Raw genomic sequence first — 26,944 nt, 5'->3', positions numbered from 1 at the left:
ATGCTGTACGTACTATGGCTTTAATGGGATGATTAAACAGCCCACAGTACTCAATGGCCCAACCCAGTTAGCTGTACAAAGTTATCATTAATCCTTTTCTCTTGTATTCTACGCTTCTATTTATAAAAGATGGCCTTTATTTTATCGTTTTACCAATCTAAATACTCGGGGGCCAAATCGGTTAGGCACCAAAAACAGTTGTGGGGATCGCAACACACATTAACCCGTGCCTATTGATTGCAACATAGGCAGCATGCAAACGTTGTGCTTCCTGCTCACTTGAATTATCTCTACGTCCAGCCAGCAATAACCGTGCTGTTCATTGGCTGGACACATCAGAAGGCTGCCAATATCCTGAGTGGCTAGCACCACTTAAAGCTCGTCTGCACTGCTTAAGGCTAACCTGCATCAGTTAAAAGGCAGCAGCATTTTGGCTGGAGCAGGTGGTTGGAGTCGTGCATTTCAGAGCTGACCTGGGAAATACTGAAGAATGTCACAACATGGAAGAAAGTGGACTCCACGGTTTTCAGATGCTGCACTGGAGGCCTTGGTGGAGGAGGTGGAAAGGAGGAGAGATGTCCTATATCCGCAGGGAGCGAGGAATCCCTCCAGACACATGCTCAGAAGGCAGTAGGTGCAGATAGCCGTGGAGGTCAATGCCAAGCGTCAAGCCTCAGGGACCTGGATGCAGTGCCACAAGAAGGTCAATGAACTCACACGAGTGGTCAAGGTCAGTGAATACATCTTCAAATGCCAAATCCTACCAACTGCAACACCAACCTCACACACTACTCAATTCACCACATCCCCATCAATCACCTACCAACAATCTCTATCGATCAGGACTCATACCTAATATTCATATGCTCCATTGCACCCTCACACCCACATTTCACAGCTTGCACACACTGCCCCCTATTCAACCTTGACAGCCACACCACCCAAACAGCACAAGGCTCAGTGACACACTTTCTTCTCTCCTGAGAGATGAGAAAACGCACAACTGGTGGCAACAGGAGCTAACCGAAGGGGAACAGGCGCACCTGTGTGTCCTAACCCCTGTGGAGGAGACGGTGCTGCCTATTATTGGGATGGCTGTTGCTGAGACATTGGCTAATGGCTGGACTGAAACCACTGAAGGTGACAGTACCCTCATACCTAATCCTCCTTATATCCCACATCTTGCTCACCCCACATTCTCTTCTGATTTACAAGATGCAGATGGTGTAGGCATGAAACTATTGCCCCACTCCCTGCGCAGTCTTCCTCTTGTGCTTTTCCTTTCAGATACCCAAGTAGTGCAACCAGGCCTGGGACAGAAGGAACAGCAAGAAGACAGTGATGATGTAGCTGCACTGTCACTCAATTTCACTCTTGCAGCCACTAGCTCAGATGCTGACAGTGCACTTAATTTTGAGGATAGCATAGAGGTGGGCTCTGCACATGCTGAGATACTGGGCATGACTTCCCGGCAGCCAGGGAAGGGGGTAACTCACCGGACGGCAAAGGTCGCACAGAGGTTCTGCTGCAGGGGACTCAGACGAGAACGTCGATGGGGCAGCCTACAGAAGAATGCTGATGGGAATGCAGTGAAATGCTTCGTGCATTGGCAGCCTGCCAGAAAGCCTGTGGTCATTGTCGAGGAGAATGGAGGAGTCCTGCACCAACTTGGCACAGGGTTTTGTGCGGAGCTTGGAGCCCATCCTCTCCAGCGTGCAAGTGGTGACCAACTCCATTTGTACACTTGTGAAACCAACCATGATGCAGTGTCTGATGGCCAATGTTGCAACTTCCACTGCAGCACAAGCAGCGGCTACCCAACATCTGTGTGCTGCAGTGGAAACTTAGAAAGAGCAGTTTGCAAGATCAGACTGCTGCCATCATGACTGTGGATTATAGTGTGCAAAGAGGCTTGCAGGGTATCACAGCAGTCCAGCAATCTGTCCTCCAACAGATTATTGGATTGCTGAGACGCTGCCCCGGGGGAGTTGTAGTGGCTCCATGGAGCACAAACCTACTATCCTCTCTGAGGAAGACAGCATTCATCCTCCCACCAATCCTTGTAGTTGCCCATCAGTCAGTCAGCCCAAACTGCTTCCGCCTATGCCTAAATGGTGCAGTGTGAAGCCTGGCCTTCTAGGGCAAGAGCCTCTCGAGGTCAGCTTGCAAGGCCATCTTCAGTCTCCCCCACTGAAAGTCAGCAGCTTTCCACCAGCTATACGGCAGCCACTGGGGTAGCTCTGCAGGGGAGCATTAGGACAGGCAAAGGCACATGGAAGACATGCACTAAGGGAATGCGCAAAAGTGTTTAGTTTACTTTTGTATGCAACATGCCATGATTTCATTTCTAAATTTGGTTTGGAATGTTTATTTTGTGGTGGCTTTTATTTTTGCATTGTGGCCAAGCGGACACGGTGAAGGTCAGTGAGAGAGGGAAGGTAAGATGTGAGACTGTTGATGAATGGGGAATTGGGGTTACGGTTACTGGTATTGCACTTGGATGAGTTCTTCACAGTCAGCCCCGTCAAAAAGGCATCCTCGCTTCTTCCTCCTCATGCTCCTGCTCCTGCTACTGAGCTGCTCGGTGTATAGCTGACGGCAAGGGTAGTCCCCACAAGATGATGAGGTTGTGCAGCATGAAGCAGAACACCATGAATCTTGACTCCTGCTCTGCCGAATGCTGCAGGGCTCCTCCAGAATGATCTAGGCAGTGAAAGCATTGGTTCTGCACGCCAATGGTCTGCTCCATCACATTTTGTGTGGTAGCATGTCTTTCATTGTATTCATGCTGCCAACGTGTGCGTGGGTTGCGCATCAGAGTCATCAGTCATGTCATCAGCTGATAGCCCTTGTCGCCCAGAAGCCACCCCTTGGTTTGTCGTGGTGGCTCAAATGCAGCTGGCACAGCAGACTACAACACAATGAACGTGTTACGCCAATGTGTTTTGTTGAATGATAATTTTCTTTGGTCCACTGACTGGAGATCTGAATTTATATTCTTCTTAAAAAGACATTTTTAAAAGACCAGCTAAAAAGATGATTTTTTTTGCTGGCAACTGAAGATGATCACCTGGTTTGCAACACTGTATCCTACATTGCAAAGGACTGTGAGGAGGGAGACAAAATGTCTGTGCATTTCCCAGAAAGAACCAAGACCCGGAAGTTTAAGGGAACTGTTTGTTCTCTTTCTTTTAGCAAGAAGAAATATTGCTAAATGCTATGTTTGGATCACTGAGTGACTGTCATGTGACAAGCCCCTCCCCATCTGTGGTTTTTAAGCTGCTGTTTCTCCACAGATGAGAAGCAACTGGACTCTGACATAAGCAGACCCTAAGTGGGTCACTCTTTCTCTCTTTCTGTCTCCATTCCAGCTTGAAAGCTTTCAAATTCTGCCTGTTGATTGACCACCTTTGCATATTCTGGCTACAATCAGAAACCCGGTTGGAGGTAATCATCCACGTTGCTGTCTCCACGAGACTCACCAAACCAGTCATCTACCTCTTCAAACTAAAAGCCTCAGGACCACTGAATTCAGCTAGAAGCCAACCGAATCACCAAACTCTGCACACTGTATACCTTTTTTTATGGACTCTAACTCAACCAATCTACCTTTCCCCGCTCTGTAACCTATTTGTGTGTGTGTGTGTGTGTGCGTGTGAGCGTGTGAGTGAGAGAGTGAAAGTTGGCGCGCTGTTTATTTTATTAGCTCGGTTTAGGTACAATAAAGTTAACCTCTTTCTTTGTTAACTCAAGAAAACCTGTCCGATTGGTTCTTGTTATGATCATAGCAAGTAAGTAATCAAACACCTACTGAATTGGCCAGTACATTCACTTTAAGAAAGAATTAAACCTGTTGTGGTCAAACAAGGAGAGGGAAAAGAGGGAAGCCCTTTGACCCCTCCTCACTTGACCGTAACAGAAATTTGGGTGCTCACATCTGGGATCAAACCCAAAGGGGAAATTGGAAGCGGAAAACCAAATTGATCCCTAGCAATAATTTTAAAACTTGAACACCAGTTTTCTTGCAGTTGTCAGTGCTAGAGTGCTAAAATGTCCACATTCAAAGCCAGTACCTTCCGAGAACAGAGTGAACTAACTTGGGCCATGTTAAAATCCCTGTATGTTGAAGAGTTGAGGAAGGTAGCCAGGCAGTTAGAGATTACTATCCGTCCAAAAGCTAGGAAGACTGAAATCCTAAAACTTGTGGCCAACCATTTTAAAATTGACACTGAAGAACCGGAGACAGGAATAGAATCTGAAGCAGCCAAAGTAACATTAGCTAAGGTACAACGAGAACAGAGGGGACTAGAATTAGAATTTCAGGAAAGAAAGAAAGAAAGAGCTTTCCAGGAAAGGGAGTTAAGGCAGCTTGAACTAACTAGGGGAAGACCCAATACAACCACTGACATCACCACTAGTGAGGGAGTTACCCCCCAGCTCAGGACCAAGTTTTGAGCTCTTAAAGTTCTTCCAGTTGATACCAAAGTGTAATGAGGGGGAAGCATTTGTCATCTCTTTTGAAAAGCTTGCAAAACAGTTGAAGTGGCCAATAGACAGCTGGACACTGTTATTCCAAAACAAACAGCCCATGAAGTTTTTTCACTGTTGCCTAATAGTTCATCAGATTATGAGATGACTAAAAATGCTATCTTGAGTATATACGAGCTAGTACCGGAGGCATACCACTAAAAGATCCGAGCTCTCCGAAAGCATCCGGAACAAACTTACATCGAGTTCGAAAGGGTTAAGCAACACGCTTTCAACCAATGGATATGGCCACTAAAGACAGAATCCATCTATGAAAACCTCAGAACGGTGATCCTCCTCGAGGAGTTTAAAAACTCGCTTCCCCTTTCCATAAGAAACCATGTGGAGGAAAGAAAGGTTTCAAGAGCCAGGAAGACAGCAATCCTGGCTGATGATTATACACTTATTCACAAGCCCTTTCCCTAAGGGAAACCCTTCCCTAGTCACCTCCAAAAACCTGAAAAGGATAGAAGGTAGGAGAATGATATGAGGATGAACAGCCATGAGTCAGAAGGGAGAGCTGGAAACACAGAGGGCCTTCCTCAGGCCAAAAAAGGTGCTGAGACCAGGAGTGACACCCAGAAGCCTGTATGTTTCTGTTGTACAAGGCAGGTCACCTTTGAGCCAACTGCTGGAAGTTATGGGGAAAACCCATAGGTTTGATCAGAGTCCACCAGACCAGTGCAGGAACAGGGGCCCTGATGGAAAGCATCGTAGACCAGGCTGTGGCTTTAACTGCAGCAACAAAACTCAGCAACCTACTGCTGAGAGTGAGGGAAAACGTAACAAAATCCCTGAGAGTTACCAGAATTTTGTGTCCAGAGGAAAAGTGACCTCATACCCCTCGAGTGAGGCGAGTAAGCCCATAGTCATACTTAGGGATACAGGGACCACCCGATCCCTTCTGCTGGAAAAAGACATGACCTTTCACCCAGAGAGTGCATTGACTGCAAGAGTGCTAGTAAACGGTATCGGAGGAAAATATATGCCCATACCTTTATAGTGGGTACACCTGGATTGCGACCTTGTTTTAGGGCCAGTAACGGTGGGGATTGTCTCTAGTTTACCTGTGGATGGGGTTGACCTGTTCCTGGGTAATGATCTGATGGGAGTGAAGATGGTAGCTTCCTCAATGGTTTTAGTGAGACTGAAAGAAGTCAGGGAGAAAGAGCAGTTACAGGACAAGATCCCTGGCATTTTTCCTGACTGTATGATGACCTGGTCCATGGCCAAAGATGCTCCATCAGAGGAAACTGAACTGGCACTGCAGACAGATGACCCTACTGTCTGGTTATCTGAAACCTTCTTTGTAAAGTTGGAGGATCCAGAGGATGAGTTAAACAGGTCTTCCTTGGTCGAGGCTCAGAAGCCAACTGAGGGTTAAAGCAGTTAGCACAAACTGCCCAAACTGAAGCTGAAACAGAGGGAGTTCCAGAGTGCTACTATTTAAAGGATGAAGTGCTGATGAGGAAGTGGAGACCTCCTCATAGACCTGTGGACGAAAAGTGGCCAGTGGTTCACCAGGTAGTGGTGTCACCGAGGTACCACAGGGAAATATTGAGAATAGCCCACGAGATTCCAATGGCTGGGCATGTCAGTATCAGAAAAACCCAAGCCTGCATCAGACAGCATTTTCACTGGCCACAACTCTACAAGGATGTGGTGGAGTTCTGTAAGACTTGCCACACGTGCCAGGTTGCAAGGAAGCCTCAACCTGCAACAAAACCTGCACCCCTAATTCCCATACTGGCTATTGGGGAAGCATTCAGCAGAGTGCTGGTAGATTGTGTGGGGCCCCTGCTGAAAACAAAAGGAAGCTACCAGTATTTTCTCATCATTATGGATGTGACTACTGAATTTCCAGAGGCTATCCCTCTAAGAACTATCTCTGCCAAGGTAGTGGTGGAGGAGCTAACCCAATTCTTCACCCGATATGGGCTGCCTGCTGAGATCCAGTCAGACCAGGGCACAAATTTTATGTCCAGCATTTTTCGAAAGGTCGTGGGTAATCTGGGCATAACCCAGCTAAAGTCCTCAGCCTACCACCCACAGTCACAAGGGACTTTGGAGTGGTACCACCAGACCCTAAAGACAATGATCAGGGCACACTACTATGAGTACCCCCATGACTGGGACAAAGGGCTGGGATTTCTTCTTTCGTTCCTTTAGCATGTTTTCTAGCTTAACAGCTATGCTGAAAACTTGCGGATCACATCAGACAATTTTTCTACAGTCATCTGGTCTTCATTGTGACATCAACGAAATGTCTGTTCATTCATTTCAACTTCTTGTAGGTCAATGCTTCGGCTTTGTTAACACTCAAAGCAGGGGTTAGCGTCTCAACTCATTGCTAAGTTCTTCCAGGCTCACTCAATGAGTCCACTGGCTTTAGTCCCTTTGAATTAGTTTATGAGCATGAGGTGAGAGGTCCCTTAAAACTAATCAGGGAGAGGCTTTTGGGAACCAGGGACAAATCTTCCCTGTTAGACTACATCTCCTTGATCCCAGAACGGCTCTCAAGAGCCTGTGCAGTGACTCAGAAACACCTAAAAACCTCCAAAACAGCTATGAAAAGACAGGCAGATAAACATGCCAAGGCCCAAACATTTCAGCCCAGAGATCATGTGTTAGTGCTATGACTAATACAGGAAGAACCATTGAAAGCCCGGTTCAGTAACCCATACAGAGTAATAAAGAGAATTAACCAGGTGAAATATATAATTGACATTCCAGATCATAGGAAAAAGCAAAGGCTGTGCCACATCAAAATGTTAAAACGGTATCACAGCCGGGAAGGGGACAAACAAGTCCAAGTCTGTAAGACAGTCAGGAAAGTGATAGGGACATTGAGGACGAGTTAGAGGGAGGCCTGCAGGATTCTCAAATCGAACCCCCTACCGTCTGGTTAGCTAACACTGAAATGTTAGGGAAACTATACACTGTATTCTCTGATTTAAATGCAGAACAGAGAGGAGATCCAACAAGGCTGGTCACAGTGTTTAAAGGGATCTGCAGGAACAAAACAGGATGCATAACCCTAAGCCTACACCATGTAGATGTAGTAGAGACCCCTCCCATAAAACAAAATCCCTATCGCCTAGGTCTCAGGAAACTGATGCAGGTTCAGGAAGAAATTCAGATTGAAGACCTAGAAATTAAAGATTGAAATTCTGTAGGGAGACACAGAAAAGCTCATAAGCCAAAGGAAAACCCTAAGACCAAAAAGTTTCTTGCAGCAGATTTGGAAGGTGTTGGTGGTGGTGACTGCAAGTCAAGTATCCTAACTGAGGAGGAATTGTGGGCCAGGCTGGATGAGCACAGGAAAAAACACATACAAGAAGCACTGGATGATCTTCACAAAGTTATGAATAACTTTGAATCCAGGGTTGAGTTCACTGATACAGAGAAATTGGAAAAGGAAAATATTATAGAAATACACAAGGAAATTCAGTGTATGACCACAAGCTGATTGAGCCCAGTCAATGCAGTTGGAGTTCCCCAGTTGTGCTCATGCCCAATCCCAGATGAAAAAAAAAGCCTCTGGCCATGTCGGTGAGACTGATGAGAGTGTGTGCGTACAGTTTCTTTTTAATTTGTGGCCTCATAATGAAATGTTCCTGTTGTCACACTTCATTCCGCGTAGTGGGGAGGTGTTACATTAATGTGCTTTGTTGGATGACAATTTTCTTTGATCCATTGACTGGAGATCTGAATTTTTCTTTTTAAAGACATTTTTAAAAGACCAGCTAAAAGGATGATTTTTTGCTGGCAACTTAAGTTGATCACCTAGTTTGCAACATTGTATTCGACATTGCAAAGGACTGTGAGGAGGGAGACAAAATGCCTGTGCATTCTTTGTTAACTCAAGAAAACACCTACTGAATTGGACAGTACATCCACTTTAAGAAAGAACTAAAGCTGTTCTGGTCAAACAAGCAGCGTGAAAAGAGGGAAGCCCTTCGACCCCCCCCCCCCCTTCATTTGACTGTAACAAACGCATCATCACTCCTGCCAGGATACCAGGCATTCACCTGTAGGATTTGTTGCCTATGTTCATACACCAGCTGGACGTTAAGGGAGTGGAATCCCTTTCAGTTCTGGTATAGAGAGAGTTGGCCTGGAGCGCCTGCAAAGCGATATGCATGCAGCCAATTGCACCCTGCAACGTGGAGAAGCCTGTAATCCTAGCAAAGCAGTGTGTTCACTCTGCCTGCTTCTCTCTGGCAAGAGGAAATGAAATGTTTTCAGCTCTCATTGGTTAGGGAGCCTCCGTGACCACCCTCACGCAACAGTGGACAGCAAACCTTGAGAAGTTGCAAATATCTCCAGCTCCAGTAAGAAGGAGCCAGATGCATAAATGTTCAAGGCCACGGTTACTTTTGCAGCCACTACCAGTGTGGTCTTTATCCTGCATTTCAGCTCATGGAAAGACCCTAAAAGCTCTTAGACCCAACTGGCCTATAACTAATAGAGAGAGTGGGAGAGTGAACTGCCATTAATATGAAGTACACCTACTTCAACAGGATTCCTTGGCAGAGATGATAAGCACCTCAGCTCCATTCTATCCTCTACAATATGGTTGATTTGTGGAGTCTGTACTGAAGCAAATGTACAACTATAGAAATTAAAGCTACAGAGATCACAGTGAATAAATGTGTACTCCCTTAGTGGTCAATAAACATTGACTGATGGTGTGGAAAATGCTTGTCCACATGTTATAGGATGCTATCAATGTCCATCTGAAGAGCACAGAAGCCATCAATGCAAATCAAGAGTGGTTTAAGAAGCAATAAGTCATGCATCACAAATCAACTGGAATTCTTTGAGGATGGAACAATTTTTGCTGATGAGGCCCCCTTCTAAGTATATTTTGTACGTATATAGAATATATATTTTAGAAGGCATTTGATAAATTTCAGCAGAGGTGCTTAAAGCAAAAAGGCATGTAAAATTAACTAAAATTAAATGACTGGAGTTAAAATTGGGTTGACAATAGAAGGTAGAGTTCAGGACAAGAGGATAAGTCATGATATATGGGTGTTGTGTGTCCACTTGAGTTATCCAGTGTCCCTTCATGCTCAGACAATTCATCAATGATAACAGAGGAGACCACTTCCACTGATATAAATTTGCTGATGACACCAAGCTATGTGACCAGGTGACCTATGTAGGGGAGATTGATAGCATTCAAAGGAGTCTGGACAAGTTAAGTAGATGGGTTTAGAAATAGCAGATGGTATTTAATGTGGATAAATGGGAAGTAACACACAATGGAACAGGAAACATGAAACATCTGTACAGACTGGATGGGTGGTCACCACCAACAATGGAAAAGGATTTGTTTGCGATTATCAACAGTTCACCGAAAATATCCCATCAGTGCTGGCCTGTTAACTATAAGGCTGTTTCAGTATGGAGATGGGTCATCAGGGCATTTGATTATTAATCATAAAAAGGCATGACACCCTGGTGTAACTCATCCATGAGGGGACATCTGCAACACTGCACAATTTTAGGTGCTCTCCCTCTAAAAGAATACTGATATGTTATAGTAGGTTCAAAAAATAGTCACAAGGCTTGGGGAATTAAAATGATAACTTATGAGGAGAAGCTGGCAGATAAACTGGCCATTCTCACATTCGATATACACAATCTGGCGGCCTTGTTTACCTATAAAACAACAGTTCGAAAGTTATTCACTGACTGTGAAGTGCTTTGGAAGTGTCTGGAGAAAGTAAAATGGGCTATATAAATGCAAATTAGACACAGCCTAAGTTTTTAAAAAATGAAAATCTAGAACAGTACTGCTGGATGTATTTAACAGTTCAATTGGGCAAAGAAAAATGTCAGCCACACACCATTATTACTTCAGTCCAGGTGGAAGAACAGTGAGGGTGAAGCTAAAGGAAACTTCACCCGCTCACTGAAGTTTTACTAAGAGTTGTTGCTTTATTTACATTGAATAATGTGCAGAATAATTTTCCAATCCCTGCTATGTCCCATTCATCTTATCTGAACAATCTGAGCAATGAACAATACAGCTGTATGCCCTAGACTGCTCCCTTTTCCCCCTCTAACTTTTGTTTACCATTGGTCCTCCCGCACCCTCTGCTCCTCTAACTGATTGTCCTTCCACTCCACAATTTTAAGCTGATTTTTCAGTCAATATGCCCTACTCTTTGGAACTTTCTCCCTAAAGCACTGCGCCTCATCAACTTTCTATCTTCTTTCACAAGGCTTCTAAACACACCACTCTTTGCTCTCGTGTTCGGTTCCCCTTCTCCGTATATCTTATCAATCTCTTGCTCACTGTCCCCATTTCTCGCCCTGCGAAGTAATCTGAAATGTTCTTTCATATGCCAGATACTATATCATTGCAAAGTATTGTATACAACTAACCTGAGGCTAATGTTTTCCTCTTCAGATTTTAGTGGGGGAAAATGTATCTTGCCTGTCTATAAGCCCACAATCTCCAACAGTGCAGAGGGATTTAGCGGGAGCCGCATAAACCTGAAATGCTATCTTTCTGTAGAGGATGAGGGGGTTTAGAATGTGAAAAAATTAACCTTTTTGCTTTAACTTTGAGGATTCTACTCTGCACCATTCTCCAGCTGCACCTGTCAATCACCCCATCCCCCGGCTGTCAGATCCCAGTCAGTGATAGCTGCAAGCAGTGAGAGAAGCAGAGCCTTACTGAAAGGGTTCGCTCCTTGTCTTCTTCCATTTGAGAGGCCACCAACACTGCTACCTGCAGGGAAAAGACAAAAAGGTCAAAGGTTAGTTCAGTTGCCCTGACAATGGCAGAGAAATGTAAGCATATAGATCGATGATCAGAAAGGAGTGTAGACCGTGGGCGAGCGAGAGGGGAAATCATCCAAGACTCCTGACGACCCCCATTGTTGAACAGCTTGCTGTTCGCACATTAAGAACTGTCAGTTGGACAAGATACTGGAGCAAATCAGTAACCGTGGAAACCAAACCCCAGCAAGAGAAGAGAGAGAGAGAGAAAATTGGCAAGAAAAGCAACTGAAAACATGGTGGTTCTCTGGGGGCGAATGATCATAACAGCTAACATTTTTAAACCCAAATGAATGTGGCTGTGTGGGCTGGATTGAAACCCAGATCTCAGAAGTGAGAGGACAAATGTGCTAGCCCAGTGTGCCACCCAGTTCCCATCCAATTTTATCCTGAGCAATCATTTCTGTACCCTGTTTGGAAACAATTGGAACTGGTAAGATCAGCGACAGATTGATACCTTCGCAATTGCTAATACTGTATATATTGCTGTGAGAAAATAAGTTTACATTTCAGATGAGGTGCTGCTCCTTACAACAGCCTGTGCTGCAGCAGATATCACAACAGGTGGTGCCAACATTCGCCACGGCTGTTCCTGGCCTTTGCAAGAACTGAGCCTTTTGCCACTTTCATCAATGACCAACTTCAACATTTAGTTTTCTTTTATTTGGCACTATGTTGGTGACTAGTCACCTAAAACACAGCTCTCGGATAGAAGAAAAGAAGTGTAAAACTGTTTTAAATTGGGAATCCCAGGTGAAGGGCCAAGAACCATAAGAGCAGGAGAAAAGTAGAGTCGAAGACTAGAACAATTCAGAAATAACAATTTGTGGATGCAAAGATTTCTTTTTAGAAGCCTGTCGGAGGTGCTATCTTTCAGATGGGACGTTAAACCAAAGCACAGTCTGCCCTTTCAGGTGAATATAAAAGATCCCATGGCACTATTTTAAAGAAGAGCAGGGGAGTTATCTCTTTATCCCTCAATCAACTCACTGGAAAACAGATTGCCTGGTTATTATCACAATGCTGTTTATGGGAACTTGCTGTGCACAAATTGGATGCCATGTTTCCTGCATTACAACAAGGATTACACTTCAAAAATGCTTCATAGGCTTTAAAGTGCTTTGGAATGTCCTGAGATTGTGAAAAACACTATATAAATGCAATCTTTCTTTTAACTATGTAAGGAGAATGAAAAATTGAGGCAAGTATAGAGTTCTAAGGTCCCAGAAAGAGTGAATTAGAGTAGGAGGGGATAACTTGATTTCAACACAGTGAGAGTGCATGGAGGATGAAGACAACACATATACTTAATGACCCGTAGTATATGTGTTATGAAAGAAAAAATATCTATAATGAGGAAATCTCCATTACTGGAACAGCTTTCTTTAACAAAATCTACAGGACATTTTTCTTTCATCTGTACTCAGAACATTTTGTCTCATTTCACCGATCGGTGCACAAACTGTATCCACTACTGGAGATGACTAGTAATAAAAGCCTGAACATTTACTTATTTTAACATTGGAGTTGAGGAGAATTCATGTCTCTGCTGTCTGATTTACTGTGTGCTGCCTAATTGTGCCATATTCAACCATGACGGTGAAATTTAATTTCCATCACATCCCCTTACCATAAGATAGGGACAAAAAAAATTGCTGAAGTAATGTATAAATAAAGCCAAGCAGTTACTGAAGCCAGAAACACAGTGTTTGAGTAAAGTTCTGCTCATCCATAAAAATCACAGAGCTTTTTTAAAATCTGAAACATACTGCACAAATTGGTCCAGTCCACCACATTCTATGATGTTTCTTGGTGACTACATGCAAAAGAACGCCAATTTACTTTGTGATCCATTTATAGTACTTGACCATATAGTCATCTCCTAAATCTGTCTTCGCATGTAGCATACATAAAAGCATTTAGCTTGAAACACCTTTTAATGAAATAATTAGACTCTGCAATCTCTCTACCTTTTGGGAAGCAATATATTTGTAAGGGAAAGGAAGGCTGATGACGAGCCTTGCCATAGTACACTCTATGTACAACTGTGCCATGCCACTACATTGTAGGCTGTGCAGTTTCTAAGGCAATTTGAAATACGGCAAGTTTCGTATATAAGGGCTAAGGTAAAGTCTTTTCCTGTATGCAAGTCAAGCCAGATTCTAAATCAGCCTGGGCTACCTGCATGCACCTCCGAGCATTCTGTCCAACAGGAAAATTGGCAAGATGCCTGTGTTCCCTCTCTGTTTGGGACAAAAAATAAAGAAAGCTTAAAAAAGGCAGACTCATTAATAGTTTAGAACTCCAAAATTACAGACTTCATGATGAAGTGATACGTGTCTGAATTCTTAGTTGAACACTTGAATTCAAGTAGCCTTGCTTACTTAACATCCATCAATAGCTCAAGGTAAATCTTAGTTTCACAGATTTTTGGCTCATTGCTGGTTGGAAACCTTCAACTGCTCCACAATGTACTAGTAGAAACAAGTCAGCTTATTTTGCTTTGAGGAGAGCTTTCAGTACTTATTCAGATATGCAAATTATTATTTAGCACACTGTTGCCATTTTTCAGCATATTACTTGTTCCCATATTTCTGTTCCCCAATACCTCTCCTTTTTTGAAGGTGGGTGCTCATGGTGAGACATAACTCTACAAGTAATGGTGGCCCTACTGAAGCTGGCTAAGGTATTATCAGGCTATTTTCTGTTCCGAATCATTTGACCATAAGGGCTGTCAAAGGCAAGCCAAACCAAGTTCACTTCTGTCACCCCTTTCTCCAACATTCAAACTTATCCATCTCCAAATCCTTGATTAGTGATCAGAAAGCAAGGCTGTTGCCTACTTGTTTCCTGCCCCACCCCGTCTGGGAGCACTGAGGCTAGATGCAGAAAGCACACCAACACCTTGGCTGATTCAGTACAGAGAAAAGGTTGAATCTGGTGCCCTCCTGGCCTATAACATAAAGACAAATTCTAAATCTACACAATTTCAGCCCAAAAACAAAGTCAACTCACCAAAAATCTGTAATAATATAAATTGCTGGGAGCTAAGAGGCTACAAATCACCCAGAGAAAGAGCAGAAGGGGGAGGGAATGGGTAATATTCTCAATCATGCCAATACCATACCTCACTGCTTAGTAATTGCTTAATGCGGGCTCTGCAAATGACACCCATGATTGGGAATATTCAGATATTAAATTGAACATAAAATGCATAGAGCTCATGTAGAGAAACTGTAGCTAAATCTAACAAGGTATTGGATTGTATGAACAGATCCATTCAATATTAATTAACGGACATCATTTTAACATTATGCAGGTATCTGCTCAGACTGCATCTTGGACAGCTGTGCCCAGTTTTAGTCACCCCACATGGTGTGTGATATAATGGCCTTGGAAAAGATCTAGAGGAGATCTACAAGACTGATTCCTAACATAAAGAACCTCAGCTACTCAGATAGGTTCAAGAACCATGGTCTACTTACAGAAGCGAAGACGAAAAGGTGACCTGATAGAGTTCTATAAAATAATTAGAGGTCTGGATAGAATCCCTGTTGATTGATTATTCCAGATTAATAGATTAGGGAAGACCAGGTATCACAAGTTTAAACTGTGCAGGAGTAGGAATAGGCTGAATATTAGGCGCTTCTTTTCCTGGAGAGCAGTGAGCCTCTGCAATACATTGTGGGCTGGAGTAGTGGGTGCTGACTCTCTGCAATCTTTCAAAAGGGAGTTGGACTGGTTCTTGCCTGGGGGCAGAGATCACATCATTCAGAATGGAAGTGATTTCATAGATTACACTTGCCCAGGTGATCGCCTGGACTGGTTTTGATTGCCCGGATATGATGAACACAAAATAACATTGGACTCATGGGGTAAGTATTTCCCATTCACTAACCCCTGACTACACCTCACCTTTTGTGAACTATGACTACTTTGGTGCTGAGCAGGGAACGTATTTGCTGGACAATTTTTAATGAAAAGAAAGACTTACATTCATGTAATGTCTTAACATGTCCATCAGGAGCTTCAAAAGGTGCTTCACAATTAATTACAAAGTACAGTGACTGCTCTTATGTAGGCAACTGGATTTATAATATGTAATATGCTTCATAGCATTGAGGAGCTAACTGTGGAAAGAGTCAGCTGCCAATGAGTGTTACTCTCCATATTTATGTATCTCTGCAAATGTGGTGAAATAAAAATTCATGAAAATTTTAATACATTTGATTGCAGCCCAAGAATTCAATGGCTATCAATTCTTGAGTAAACCTGGACCATTCTGCTGCTAATTTAGAATCAGACTGATTATGATCTTTACAATATTTCCAGATCCAAACAAAATGCGTAATATTTTAAAATACTGGCACTCATATTTTGTTCCAACAGCACTTGAAAATAAAAAAAAAAATTCTTGCACATATGACCTCTCTCCAGGTGAACTGTCTCACACGTCCTCAAAATTTAAAAAGTCTTAAGAAGAATTACTATCACAGTGATGCGTGTTGTTCTTACTGTTCTGCATTTGCCAGAATCTCTGGCCTGCTTCCCCCAATAGCCCCAACAGGTAAATGGATGGCTCAGTGTGGAACTGTACCATAGGAACTAGGACATGCCTGGTTTCAAACCCTACTTCCACTGTGTTATTGTGTACAATTTTGGTCTCCTTATCTAAGGAGGGATATACTTGCCATAGACAGAGTGCAACGGAGGTTCACCAGACTAATCCCTGGGATTGTCTTATGAGGAGAGATTGCAGAAACTGGGCCTGTATGCTCTAGAGTTACGAAGAATGAGAGGTGATCTCATTGAAGCTTACAAAAGTCTTACAGGATGTGACAGGGTGGATGTGGATAGGATGCTTCCTCTGGCTGGTGAGTCTAGAATAAGGGGAAGGCCATTTAAGACTGAGATAAGGAGGAATTTCTTTACTCAGAGGGTGGTGAATCTGTGTAATTCTCTATCTCAGAGGGCTGTGAAAGTTCAATCATTGAACATGTTCAAGACAGAAATCGAATACTAACGACATCAAGGGATAAGGGGAAAAATGGCATAGAGGAAAATGATCAGCCATGATCTGTTTGAATGATGGAGCAGGCTAGATGGGTCAAATGGCCTACTCCTGCTCCTATTTCCTATGATCCTGCGATCCTATGATTACCTGATCTAGGCCAGGGTTGCAGTAAGGTCACTACGAGAGGCCTGAAATCGCCTTGGTATTCAGTGATGCAGCTGGACAGTACACACGTATGAAAGTCAAGTGATCCGGCTAGGCTGTATTGCCTATGTCAAACAGCCTACTGACACATGTGCTGACATTCACACGTGAAGACTGGTCACTTGATTGAGGTACTGGGGGGGCAAGTGGAATTACACCCCAGCATGAGACATCTTATTGAGGGAGAGAGTGGAAAATTTCTCAACGGGGGCAAGTGTCTGTACAGCCTTCTTTTTTGCACGTAATAACTAATTCACCATCAAAGATGCAGGGCACAATGACAGAATTCAAACAGAATGCACAGTTCCTGGACCCTGCCTGAAAATGTATCATTTGCAAACCCAATCAGCAATTTATTACGTTAGCAAATTCGACCAACAACTTCATAATTATTTCTTATTTATTATTAAAATAATTGGCTAATTTAATACCAAATGTGAAATAAATGTAAGGGCTACACGTTGTGTTCAAAATGGAAGAACAGAGAAATTAAAGTGGAGACAAAGATGAAAATCTACTGTAGAACGCAACAGGAAAAGCAAGTGGAAAAACTTGGGTGAAAATATATTACAAATATTTTATCTATTTCTATTTCAATTCTTTTGCTGAATGTGGCATGCACCAAACGCTGGGATAGTGAATCAGGCCCTCCATATAAAATCAGTTTGCTAACCCCTACATCGAATGGTGCAATGCATGGTCGAATTATTAATGGAAGGAAAAACAAACATGGATTGAAGATGGAGAAGAAGTAGGGAGACAGACTGGGAATGGTACTTCGGCACTTGTTGCAGAATACTATTAGTCCTTTACAATTAGTGATGGAGGCTGTGAGCAGCACTGTGCCACCGCTCCTTTTCACAATACGGCATATTTAGAGGCAGATAAGGGATTTAAAAAAAACGCAAACCCCTTTATCAGCTGCTGAACTCTTCTGGGCCTCTCCCGTGTAACTAATGCCTGTTTCTTTACCATAGAGTAAGCTTGTGGGTGTTACCGGCAAAGCCAGTATTTATTGCCTATCCCTACTTGTCCTTGAGACAGTGGTGGTGAGCCGCCCTCTTCAAACATTGCAGTCCGTGTGGTGAAGGTAGGGATTTCCAGGATTTTGACCCAGCGACCCCGAAGGAGCAGCAACATATTTCCAAGTCAGGGTTCTTTTATGTTATCGAATGGAGCTGCTCTGTGCTGTAGCTATGGCCCACATGATCAGATGTACTCAAAGATCCATGTCACTGGATCAACTCATAATGAGAGTGGAGGCCCAACTGATAAGAGGCAAAATATGTTACCAAACTGAAGGTGTGTCCAATCAAGAAGTGGGGAGCATTCTGCTTTTTAATTTCACAGACAAGGGAGTTTTGCACTGAAAGTACTTCCTGTTCCACCTTCAGGCTTTCTTCTCCTTCGCCTGTCATGAGAAAGAGGATATCGCAGTGTGGATGCTTCTATCGATAGTTAGGAGGCACAAGAAGGAAGTGCTAAGAGATATGGAGAAAGCAGCTTCCTTCTCTAGTTTCACCCAAGATGCTGTTCAGGTAAAGTATAGCTTGCTCATCAAGAGTTACCAGATAATCTCTGTACATTTTTAGACAGAATTACAGGATTAGGAAATGAAAGGTTTCATATATTCTCACAAATTCATAAGAAACAACAGTACTGAAACATACTTGTAAATAGTGTCTGAAAATGCCTTTAGGTTCAACGAACAATTGGAAAATTGATGTATGTAAATAAGACAGTGCTTTCAATGGAGGAGAGGAGAGAGAGAGAGAAAATCCCCATGCTGGAGAATGACAGTTCATTTTAGTTAGAAATCCTTTTTCCATTTGACTAAAATGTAATTCACCCATGTTAAATATTTTGCCAACGCTGAAATGTGCAAAAGCTAAAGGTTCTGTTGCTGATGCTCTGTTTCTGTCCAATCTGCAGTGGTTAATTGATCATTTTAATTACAACAGTTACCTACCTCCTTCTTTTACACCTAAGCATCCTTTCAACTCGTGCAGTGAAATGGTTTTGTCCTCATTCAAGTCACAGTAATCGGTGAATTTACGTCCACATTTCTTTGGCTTGGCTTTCTTCCTCAAGAAGCGCTTAAATGGCTTCATTTCCTTCTTGTGGATGTTGTTGCTGCCGTTTTTGTCCAGCTGACCAAAGTACCAGTGAACGACCCGTTCCTCCAGTGTGTGGTTTGGATCGGGTTCAGGAAACCTGCATCAATAACACAAGAGCCCCGTCAATTGTGACTGACAGCTGGCACAATGAATAAACACAGCTGAAACACGTTGTTAGCTTCATGATTACTTTTCACTGACAGGCGACAACAAAGAGCCTTTGCTGTTCAATAGCTTTTTATGGTTTCAGCTTCACTAACTCACATGAAACAAAAACAAAATAGCAAAGCAGCACAACAAAGGAATGACGACTTAGTGCCAACAGCAATTGGCAATCTGTGCTTGTGAATGAAACAGCCTGGAGGAAGGCTTTAATGGATTATTTGCCATTTGGCAAAGAGGATGATTTTTCAGGTTAAAAACTCATCGAAATAAAGGTGTTTGACGCCAGAAACTGTTGCTTGACTGTGTGGTCTGAGGCTTAAGGTGGTGGGAGTGAACCCCCAGCAAAAGAACACAATTGTGCAGGGTTTTGGTGAGACCACATCTGGAATACTGTGTGCAATTTTGGTGTCCACATCTGGAATACTGTGTGCAGTTTTGGTGTCCACATTTAAGAAAGGATATACTTGCACTGGAGGCAGTGCAGCGAAGGTTCACTAGTTTGATCCCTGGGATGAGGGGGTTGTCCTATGATGAGAGGCTGAGTAAATTGGGCCTATATTCTCTAGAGTTTCGAAGAATGAGAGGTGATCTCATTGAAACATGTAAGATTCTGAAGGGGCTGGATAGGGTAGACACTGAGAGATTATTTCCGCTGGTCAGGGAATCTATAACACGGGGGCACAGTCTCAGGATAAGGGGCCAATCATTTAGGGTTCCGATGAGGAGAAATTACTTCACTCAAAGGGTTGTGAATCTTTGGAATTCACTACCCCAGAGGGTTGTGGGTGCTCCATTGTTGAATATCTTTCAGGCTGGGATAGACAGATATTTGGTATCTCAGGGAATCAAGGGATATTGGGAGCCGGCGGGAAAGTGGAGTTGAATCCTAAGATCAGCCATGATTGTTTAGAATAGCAGAGCAAGCTCGATGGGCCATGTGGTCTACTCCTGCTCCTATTTCTTATGTTCTTGTGTTCTTACGTTTTGAAGAACAGAAGAAGGAATTGCATCTATATAGTGCCTTTAGCATCCTAAGGTCATCCCAAAGCACTTTACAGCCAATGAATCATTTTTGAATTATAGTCATTGTAGTTTTTGTGGGGAAGCACAACAGCCAATTTTCTCACAGCAAGGTCCCCTAACAGCAATGAGATAAATGACCAGCTAATCGGTTTGGTTGATGTTGGGTGAGGGCTGAATGTTGGCAAGGGAGAAATCCCCTTTGAATAGTGCTTTAGGAATATCTGCACCTACAACAGACACGAGCACAAGGCTGGCAGGCAAATGAGACAGGAGAAGGCAATCCCGGATATCCTGCCTCATTTTCCTGAAGGGCACCTGACCACCCTCAGCTCGGAGTGGACAAGCAAGCAGCAAGGTGAAGATGGCCCCGAAAAGATATATGGTCTTTCTGTTTTTCTGCCCACAATGGAAACCATTGGATCCTCAAGGCTGCAGGCTTTCTGGCTATTATTTGTGAGCCGCAGCAGTACATAGATATACACACACACCCCACACGCTAATCAAGTTATAATTGTGGCCACTTCTGATCAGGGCCTGCAATTCTACCACTGATGCTGAAAAACCAAATCCATGCATGTTTTGTGTGAAGTAGTGGCAAATCCACCAAAGTGAGTGCCTCAGGAAAGCAGAACAAGAGCATGCATGAACTTTGAAAAGATTTATTTGGCGTGGCCATCATCAGTCCATGTAAATGGTTTACAAATTGATTAATGCCAATCTTCCACTAGTGCTGAGATTCAGTTGTTCTTGGGTGTATGGTGTTGGAATATGGAAGGCAGGCCTGTCAGGAGGTCCACGGGCATCACATTTTTCCATGTTGCTGGCACAGTATTGTTCTGGATACTTGGAAGTAAAACACCTTCAGAAAAATAGTTTTCCACATCTACTCATCCATGCTCTTGTTCACACCAGATTCCATTATTCTGATGCTCTCCTGGTTGACCATTCATTTTCCATCCTTCATAAAGTTAAGCTCAACCAAATTTCTGCTGCCCATATCCTAACTTACAATATGTCCCATTCGCCCATCACCCTCGTGTTCACTGACCTATGTTGACCCCCGATCCTGCAACACCTCAATTTTAAAATTCTCATTCTTATTTTCAAATCCCTCGATAGCCTCGCCTCTCCCTATCTCCATAACGTCCTTCAGACATAAACCCTGAGATATCTGCGCTCCTCCAATTCTGCCCTCTTGTGCATTCCCCACTACCTTCGTTTCATCATTGGCGACCATGCCTTCAGCTGCTTAGGGCCTAAGCTCTGGAATTCCCTCCCAAAACCTCTCCACCTCTCTCTCCTCTTTCAAAATGCTCCTTAAAACCCACGTTTTCGACCAAGCTTTTGGTCATCTGTCCGAATGTCTCCTTTGGGTCGGTGTAGAAGTTTTATCTGATTACACTCTTGTGAAGTACCTTGGGACATTTTATTATGTTAAAGGTGCTACATAAATGCAAGTTGTTGTCATTGATGGAAATGGGTAACTCGACCCTTTCATACTTCTGAGCATAGCTGACAAGAAGAAAACAGCTGTGGGCCATTAGCTGCACTTTTATACTGTAACAGTGCCTCAAAAGTTCTTCTCTAAGCGAAGCTTCATTCCATTCAATGGAAGAGCTGACAGCTCATTGAGGTGAGCAGAACCATGACTGGAAGAACTGCATTAGATTAAAATTGACTACAAGCTGATTTGAAAAGCTGGCAGAAGTCCTGATGCCTCTAAACCGTGAAATATATTGTGAACTCTGCCAAGTTATCATCAAGGATAGATTTCTACCTAAATGCAAATCATTAAAATCTTTCTCCGAGTGAAATTATTGGGACAGATTTCCCTTTCAAAGTAACGGTGAGGCTTATACTACTTGCTGTTATTTGTGCACAAATGGTAAAGCGACATTGGGCAAGGGGTTGACACGTGTTTAAACGTAGATATGGGGCAGCAGTTTGTTCTGCCCTTGGAGGCGGGCAAACAAAATGCAACGGGGCGCCATTCCAGACATTGCCCAGGCAAAGCCATTTTGTCCGTGACAGGGAACGCCAAGGAAGGCCTTCCCGCCTCAGGCCAATTGAGGCCCTGTGGCTAATTAATGGCTACTTAAGGCCCTGTTCCCGCCTCCGCTTCAATTATGTGGAAGGCAGAGCGGCCCGCTACTGCAGGCAGATACCACCAGATTAAAGCCTGGCGGCCTCAGCGGGGTCAGGGGGCCTTCCTTTGAGGGCCCCTGGAGGACTACCCTGGCAGCGATTGCTGCCCCCTGGGAAGACACACCCCACTACCCTCACCAAATCCCACCCCCCCACCCTGTCGTCAGGGCCTGGCTGGAGGGCCCCAGTGACCCCAACCCCACTCACCTTTCCCAGGGTCTTCTAGTCTTCGGTGCTGCAGGGCCTCCTACTGTAATAGCAGTCGCCACTGCTCCCAATGGCTCTGTCAGTCCTCCGATTGGCCAGCAGCTCTTGGAGGTGAGAGCTCCTCCCTTAAAGTGACGGCATCCCCAACAAAGGGCAGTTAATTGCTGCCTACCATGAAATGGCTTCAGGGTTCTGACAGAGGGCCGAGGCAAGGTCTCCCCCAAACCTGCTGGCCTGCCGCCCGGACCCCCATCACCAGAATAAAATGCAGCCCATAGTTTCTGTCCAGTTGCATTGCTATAGAGGGAGTGCAGCAAAGGTTTACCAGACTGATTGCTGGGGTAGCGGGACTGGCGTATGAGGAGAGATTGAGTCGGTTAGGATTATATTCGCTGGAGCTCAGAAGAGTGAGGGGGGATCTCATAGAAACCTATAAAATTCTAACAGGACTTGACAGGGTAGATGCAGGAAGGATGTTCCCGATGGTGGGGGAGTCCAGAACCAGGGGTCATAGTCTAAGGATACGGGGTAAACCATTCAGGAATGAGATGAGGAGAAATTTCTTCACCCAGAGACTGGTGAATTTGTGGAATTCGCTACCACAGAAAGCAGTTGAGGCCAAAACATTGTCTGTTTTCAAGAAGGAGTTAGATCTAGTTCTTGGGTCTAAAGGGATCAAAGGGTGTGGGGCGAAGGTGGGAACAGGTTACTGAGTTGGATGATCAGCCATGATCATAATGAATGGAAGAGCAGGCTCGAAGGGCCGAATAGCCTACTCCTGCTCCTATTTTCTATGTTTCTCCTCTGTTATCTTTGTAGAAACAACATCTTGCTATCTGTCTCACCATTAAAACACATTGAATGGTGTGAAGTTGCTATACTTGTGTGGTAGACATTAACGAAACTCAACATAAAAAGTTAAGTCCTGTAATTTCAAGTACAAGTACCCTGTTATTGACATAAGAAGTGTCAATTACTGCCAGTCAACCTCTCTTGCACCGAAAATTAACTATTGCAAATGTGAAATCTCAATCCTACAGGTTTCAATTTAACTTAAAAAGTGTCAAATTTAAAGCTTAAAAAAAGTTACTCTTCCTTTCTGTCTCTTTTTTCTCACTCTCTATTAATTCAGTCTTTCTTTCCTTCTCTTCATTTCTCTTTCTATACCTGATTTGACATTGAATTCTCCCTCTCTAATTGGCATTTCCTTCTCAGTCCTTGCACTTTTATTTCTCACTCCTTCAATCTGATTGGTTAAGGAGATACACAGTTGTTTGTCCGATTCACCCAGGTCCCTGATGCTTTGTTTTCCTCACTGCGATGTAGTTAGCTCACACTTTCAGCAACTTGCCACACAAGAAATGTAAAATACCTGGATGTGCAAGGGCACGTCTAATTAATGACGGATGCCGTTAGATGCACTGCTACAGCATCTGGGCCTATATGTACTGCTCCATACTCCTGGCAGAAAGTATGAGGTTATCGGATCACAAGGGGAGTTTTGTATTTGTATATTATATATATATGTTGCGTAAACTTTGTTAATGCTGTGCATTATTCATTTAGACTGGTGTTAGATTGAACTTCGTGTGAACTCAAATTGTCCAACAGTCTCCTCGAGATGGCGATTCACACCTTAAGGCTTCAGTGCGTTTGGCAGTATCATGAGCTATACTGCCACTTTAGCATTGGTGTGCACCAAAATCATTTTGTGTCAATGCAAATGTGATAACATAAGTGCGCCTTTAAATATCACTGCTTATCCTGGCTTGTGATTCAATTACAGTTGGCAATCAATGCTTGCCATGATGATCCTGCCAGCAAAAACAACTAATGAAAATGGAAAAAAATAAACACTGATCAGTAATTACTAAGTTTGTATATATTATAAAGAGCAATAGACTCCAATATGTTCTGGAGCAGTGACACATCTCAGGGTTGACATGCCATTGGCATTTGAGGTCATCTCAACATCAGGATATATAATTTCATGGCAAAACTCTACAGACTGTTGCCATATGTGTGTTCCTAAAATATATGCATATGATTGACAAAAATGAGGTGCAAGCCGCTGTCTAATAATAAAATATAACCTGTGTAAAAGGACAATAAAAATTCAGACAAATTTTAGGTCTAAAAAGAAATATGAAAAGAGTTTAGAGGCACGAGTCAAACAAGTATTAATAGTTTCTCTACTCTGGCCACCGAAGCGAGTCATAGTTTTGACTGCTACTCGTTGCAAATGTTTCTAAATGTGAATTTCCAATGAGAAACCTGACTAACTTGTTGTTTTGAATTTGACAGTGAAGGCCTGAACCATGTTTCCCCTTGCACTGTTCAAATGCCAACCAACAACATAACTGCATCCTGCACCAGGGAAAATAACAACCACATGTGGCTGTGACTCCTATGAGATACAAAGCAAATGGACAAATACAAAGCGAGCAGGTTTCTATCAGATACCGCTTGTTCCTGCACAGGATACAGTTTTCATGATTGGTTCTTGTTCCAACCAAGGCCACATGAAGAGCGCAGTTTGAACCCAGTGGCCCCAAATTCATTTAATGGTCACTTCACTCTGCTTTTTTTTTAAAAAAAAAGTCAGTAGAAATGTGTTTCATTTTCTCAGACATCTGTGCTACACCATATCAAAAACATAGTGATCTGTTGAAATACTTAGTGTTCCCCTGTACTGGCTGGGGTTGGGAAATTGACATTGCCATGAGAAATGACCTATAGAACTGTTTAAGTCTGTGCAGTAGTGTTGTTTGAGCAAACACGAGGGTCTACCCAGTACTGTGTGGAAATATTTTCGTAAGTTAAGTCTGGTGCACCACACAAACTGTATTATTGCATATCAGGAGCTCAGTGGCTGTGAAATGTGAATATAAAACTGGACATTTCTTCACCATGACTTGGTCCCTGCTGCACTGAGGAACAACACAGTGTAGAATACTGTGTATGCTTTCTGGATATATAATCACTGTTTGCTCTTCCCCACTATATTGACCTGTTTTATTTTTAAGGCTATTATATCCTCTAATTGCCCCCTCCCCTTCTATTTTTTCTCCTGTAATCGCACTGCTGAGCCACGTACCAAGAAGGCATATGGGCAGCCTGTACCAAACCTTCGCAATGCCACTATGAACCAGCTGCCAGGAGGTATGTTACAACAGCCCACTGCCAAGCCCAATGATGGTTTTCTCTTTCTCTCTATGGTAAGCCCCTGGCTTTCCCTTGACATCCCCATAGACATGTTAGGCTGAGATCAAGAACTCATTGGTAGTGGAGGTAGCAACCATGCCAGATGTTTAGCATTGTGGAAAAACCAAAGTGCAATTGGCCATCACAGTTACCACTATGGTAGAAATTCACAGCAGACTAATGCAGGAATTCATCGCTGCCAAATGTAAATCAATCTGGGGCCATATGGCAGCACAGGTCATTCAAGCAACATATCATATACCAGCAGGATGCAGGTTCTACGCTCCCACTCCAGTGACTTTCCAATCTTATACATGCTGCTATGGGCAGGTACAAGCAAAGACTGGGCATGGCAAAGGAATAAGAAAGGGCATAATTGAGAGAGAATCAGAACTAGAAGGCTTTCATACTCTTAGCTGCCAACTAATTCAGTATGACATTGGCCTGGATGTAGTAGGCTTCTGACTACACACTTACCCATAGTTAGAAAGTAGTTAACAGAGAAAAACAGAGAGAAGATTTAAACTGGTTGAGTAACTCATTTACTGGAGCAAAGGATTCAAGTTGATAAGACCCAAAATCAAAACCTAGTTTCAACTGCATGGGATTCCCTTCAAGTGCTAGTTTTTGTTGTTCTTGACTATGCCATTTGATGGATCACTTTGTGGAACTGCAAACTCCACCTGAGTGGAGTGAAAGGAAAATAGGATGAGCTCAACCATCAGTCAGTCACCTGGCGATTCTGAAAGAAGCAACTTGGTGACTGTCATGTAGACCCCCACCTGCCAAGAGTGAGGCATATTAATTTTGCCATAAGAACATTGATTTTAAACTGTTGCTGGAGTGAAGAAATGACTTGTTTGAAGATCACCAGACACTGGGCTGGAATGACATTTGCATACTAAGAAACGCTGCTTGTGGAGACAAAGGACTATTCCTTGTTCCAATTAACCCAAATGGATTTTGATCACCAGACACTGAAGGTGCAAGGAAGCACATTCCAGGCCCTGCTAAGGTGATACAATCAACAGAGCCAGGACTTGTTAAACCAGCTGGTCACATGACTAACTGGCTGGTCCAGGTTTATTGAACTAGCCACAGGACTGTTTGAATTTAGAAGGCAGTATGCAACTGAAGCTGGAACCAGGAAGCCGCTCTCTCTCTCTCTCGCTTTCTCCCAAGCCACAGGACCCATGGAAGTCATGTAAACCTCAAGAGAGAAAAGATTCCTACGTCGGAACAAGTTGAAGCGTGAACTGGGCCCGAACGAATTGCAAGATTTACCGGCAACCAAAGACTCCACACTGAACTTAAAGGATTGTAACTACCAGATATTGCCTCAAACTTTTCCCCTTTATTCCTTCCGCTTTTTCTGTCTCTATCTGCATGTGTGTTTATCACGTGTGCATGCTAGCGTGGTCGCATCACATATTCGTAGTCGTTAACCGGATAGAGTTTAAGATTACTAAACTTCCACCTTTCTTGCTTAAATCTAAGGAAGCCTGTCTGATTTCTTTGCCTTACAATTGGAGTAGTGAAC

The 26,944-nt window shown here is 43.4% G+C and overlaps 1 protein-coding gene across 4 annotated transcripts in view; it reads right to left on the bottom strand.

The window, feature by feature from the left end:
- Window positions 1-26,944, bottom strand: part of smoc1 (SPARC related modular calcium binding 1) — a 245,804-nt gene that overhangs the window by 19,015 nt on the left and 199,845 nt on the right. For 2 of the 4 annotated variants that reach the window (XM_068038371.1, XM_068038372.1), the window contains exons 11-12: window positions 18,513-18,757; window positions 11,222-11,275 (exon numbers count right to left, since the gene is read on the bottom strand). In XM_068038371.1, coding sequence (XP_067894472.1) covers window positions 11,222-11,275; window positions 18,513-18,757 — 299 coding nt within the window. Of the gene's footprint in view, window positions 1-11,221; window positions 11,276-18,504; window positions 18,758-26,944 lie in introns of those variants that run through there. The other 2 variants (XM_068038373.1, XM_068038374.1) reach the window with 1 other exon arrangement.

The sequence above is a fragment of the Heterodontus francisci genome, chromosome 9 (genome assembly GCF_036365525.1).
Source record: "Heterodontus francisci isolate sHetFra1 chromosome 9, sHetFra1.hap1, whole genome shotgun sequence".
Classification (NCBI taxonomy): domain Eukaryota; kingdom Metazoa; phylum Chordata; class Chondrichthyes; order Heterodontiformes; family Heterodontidae; genus Heterodontus; species Heterodontus francisci.
Note: the sequence above shows the minus strand (reverse complement) of the source record. Positions and strands in the feature narration are given on the sequence as shown.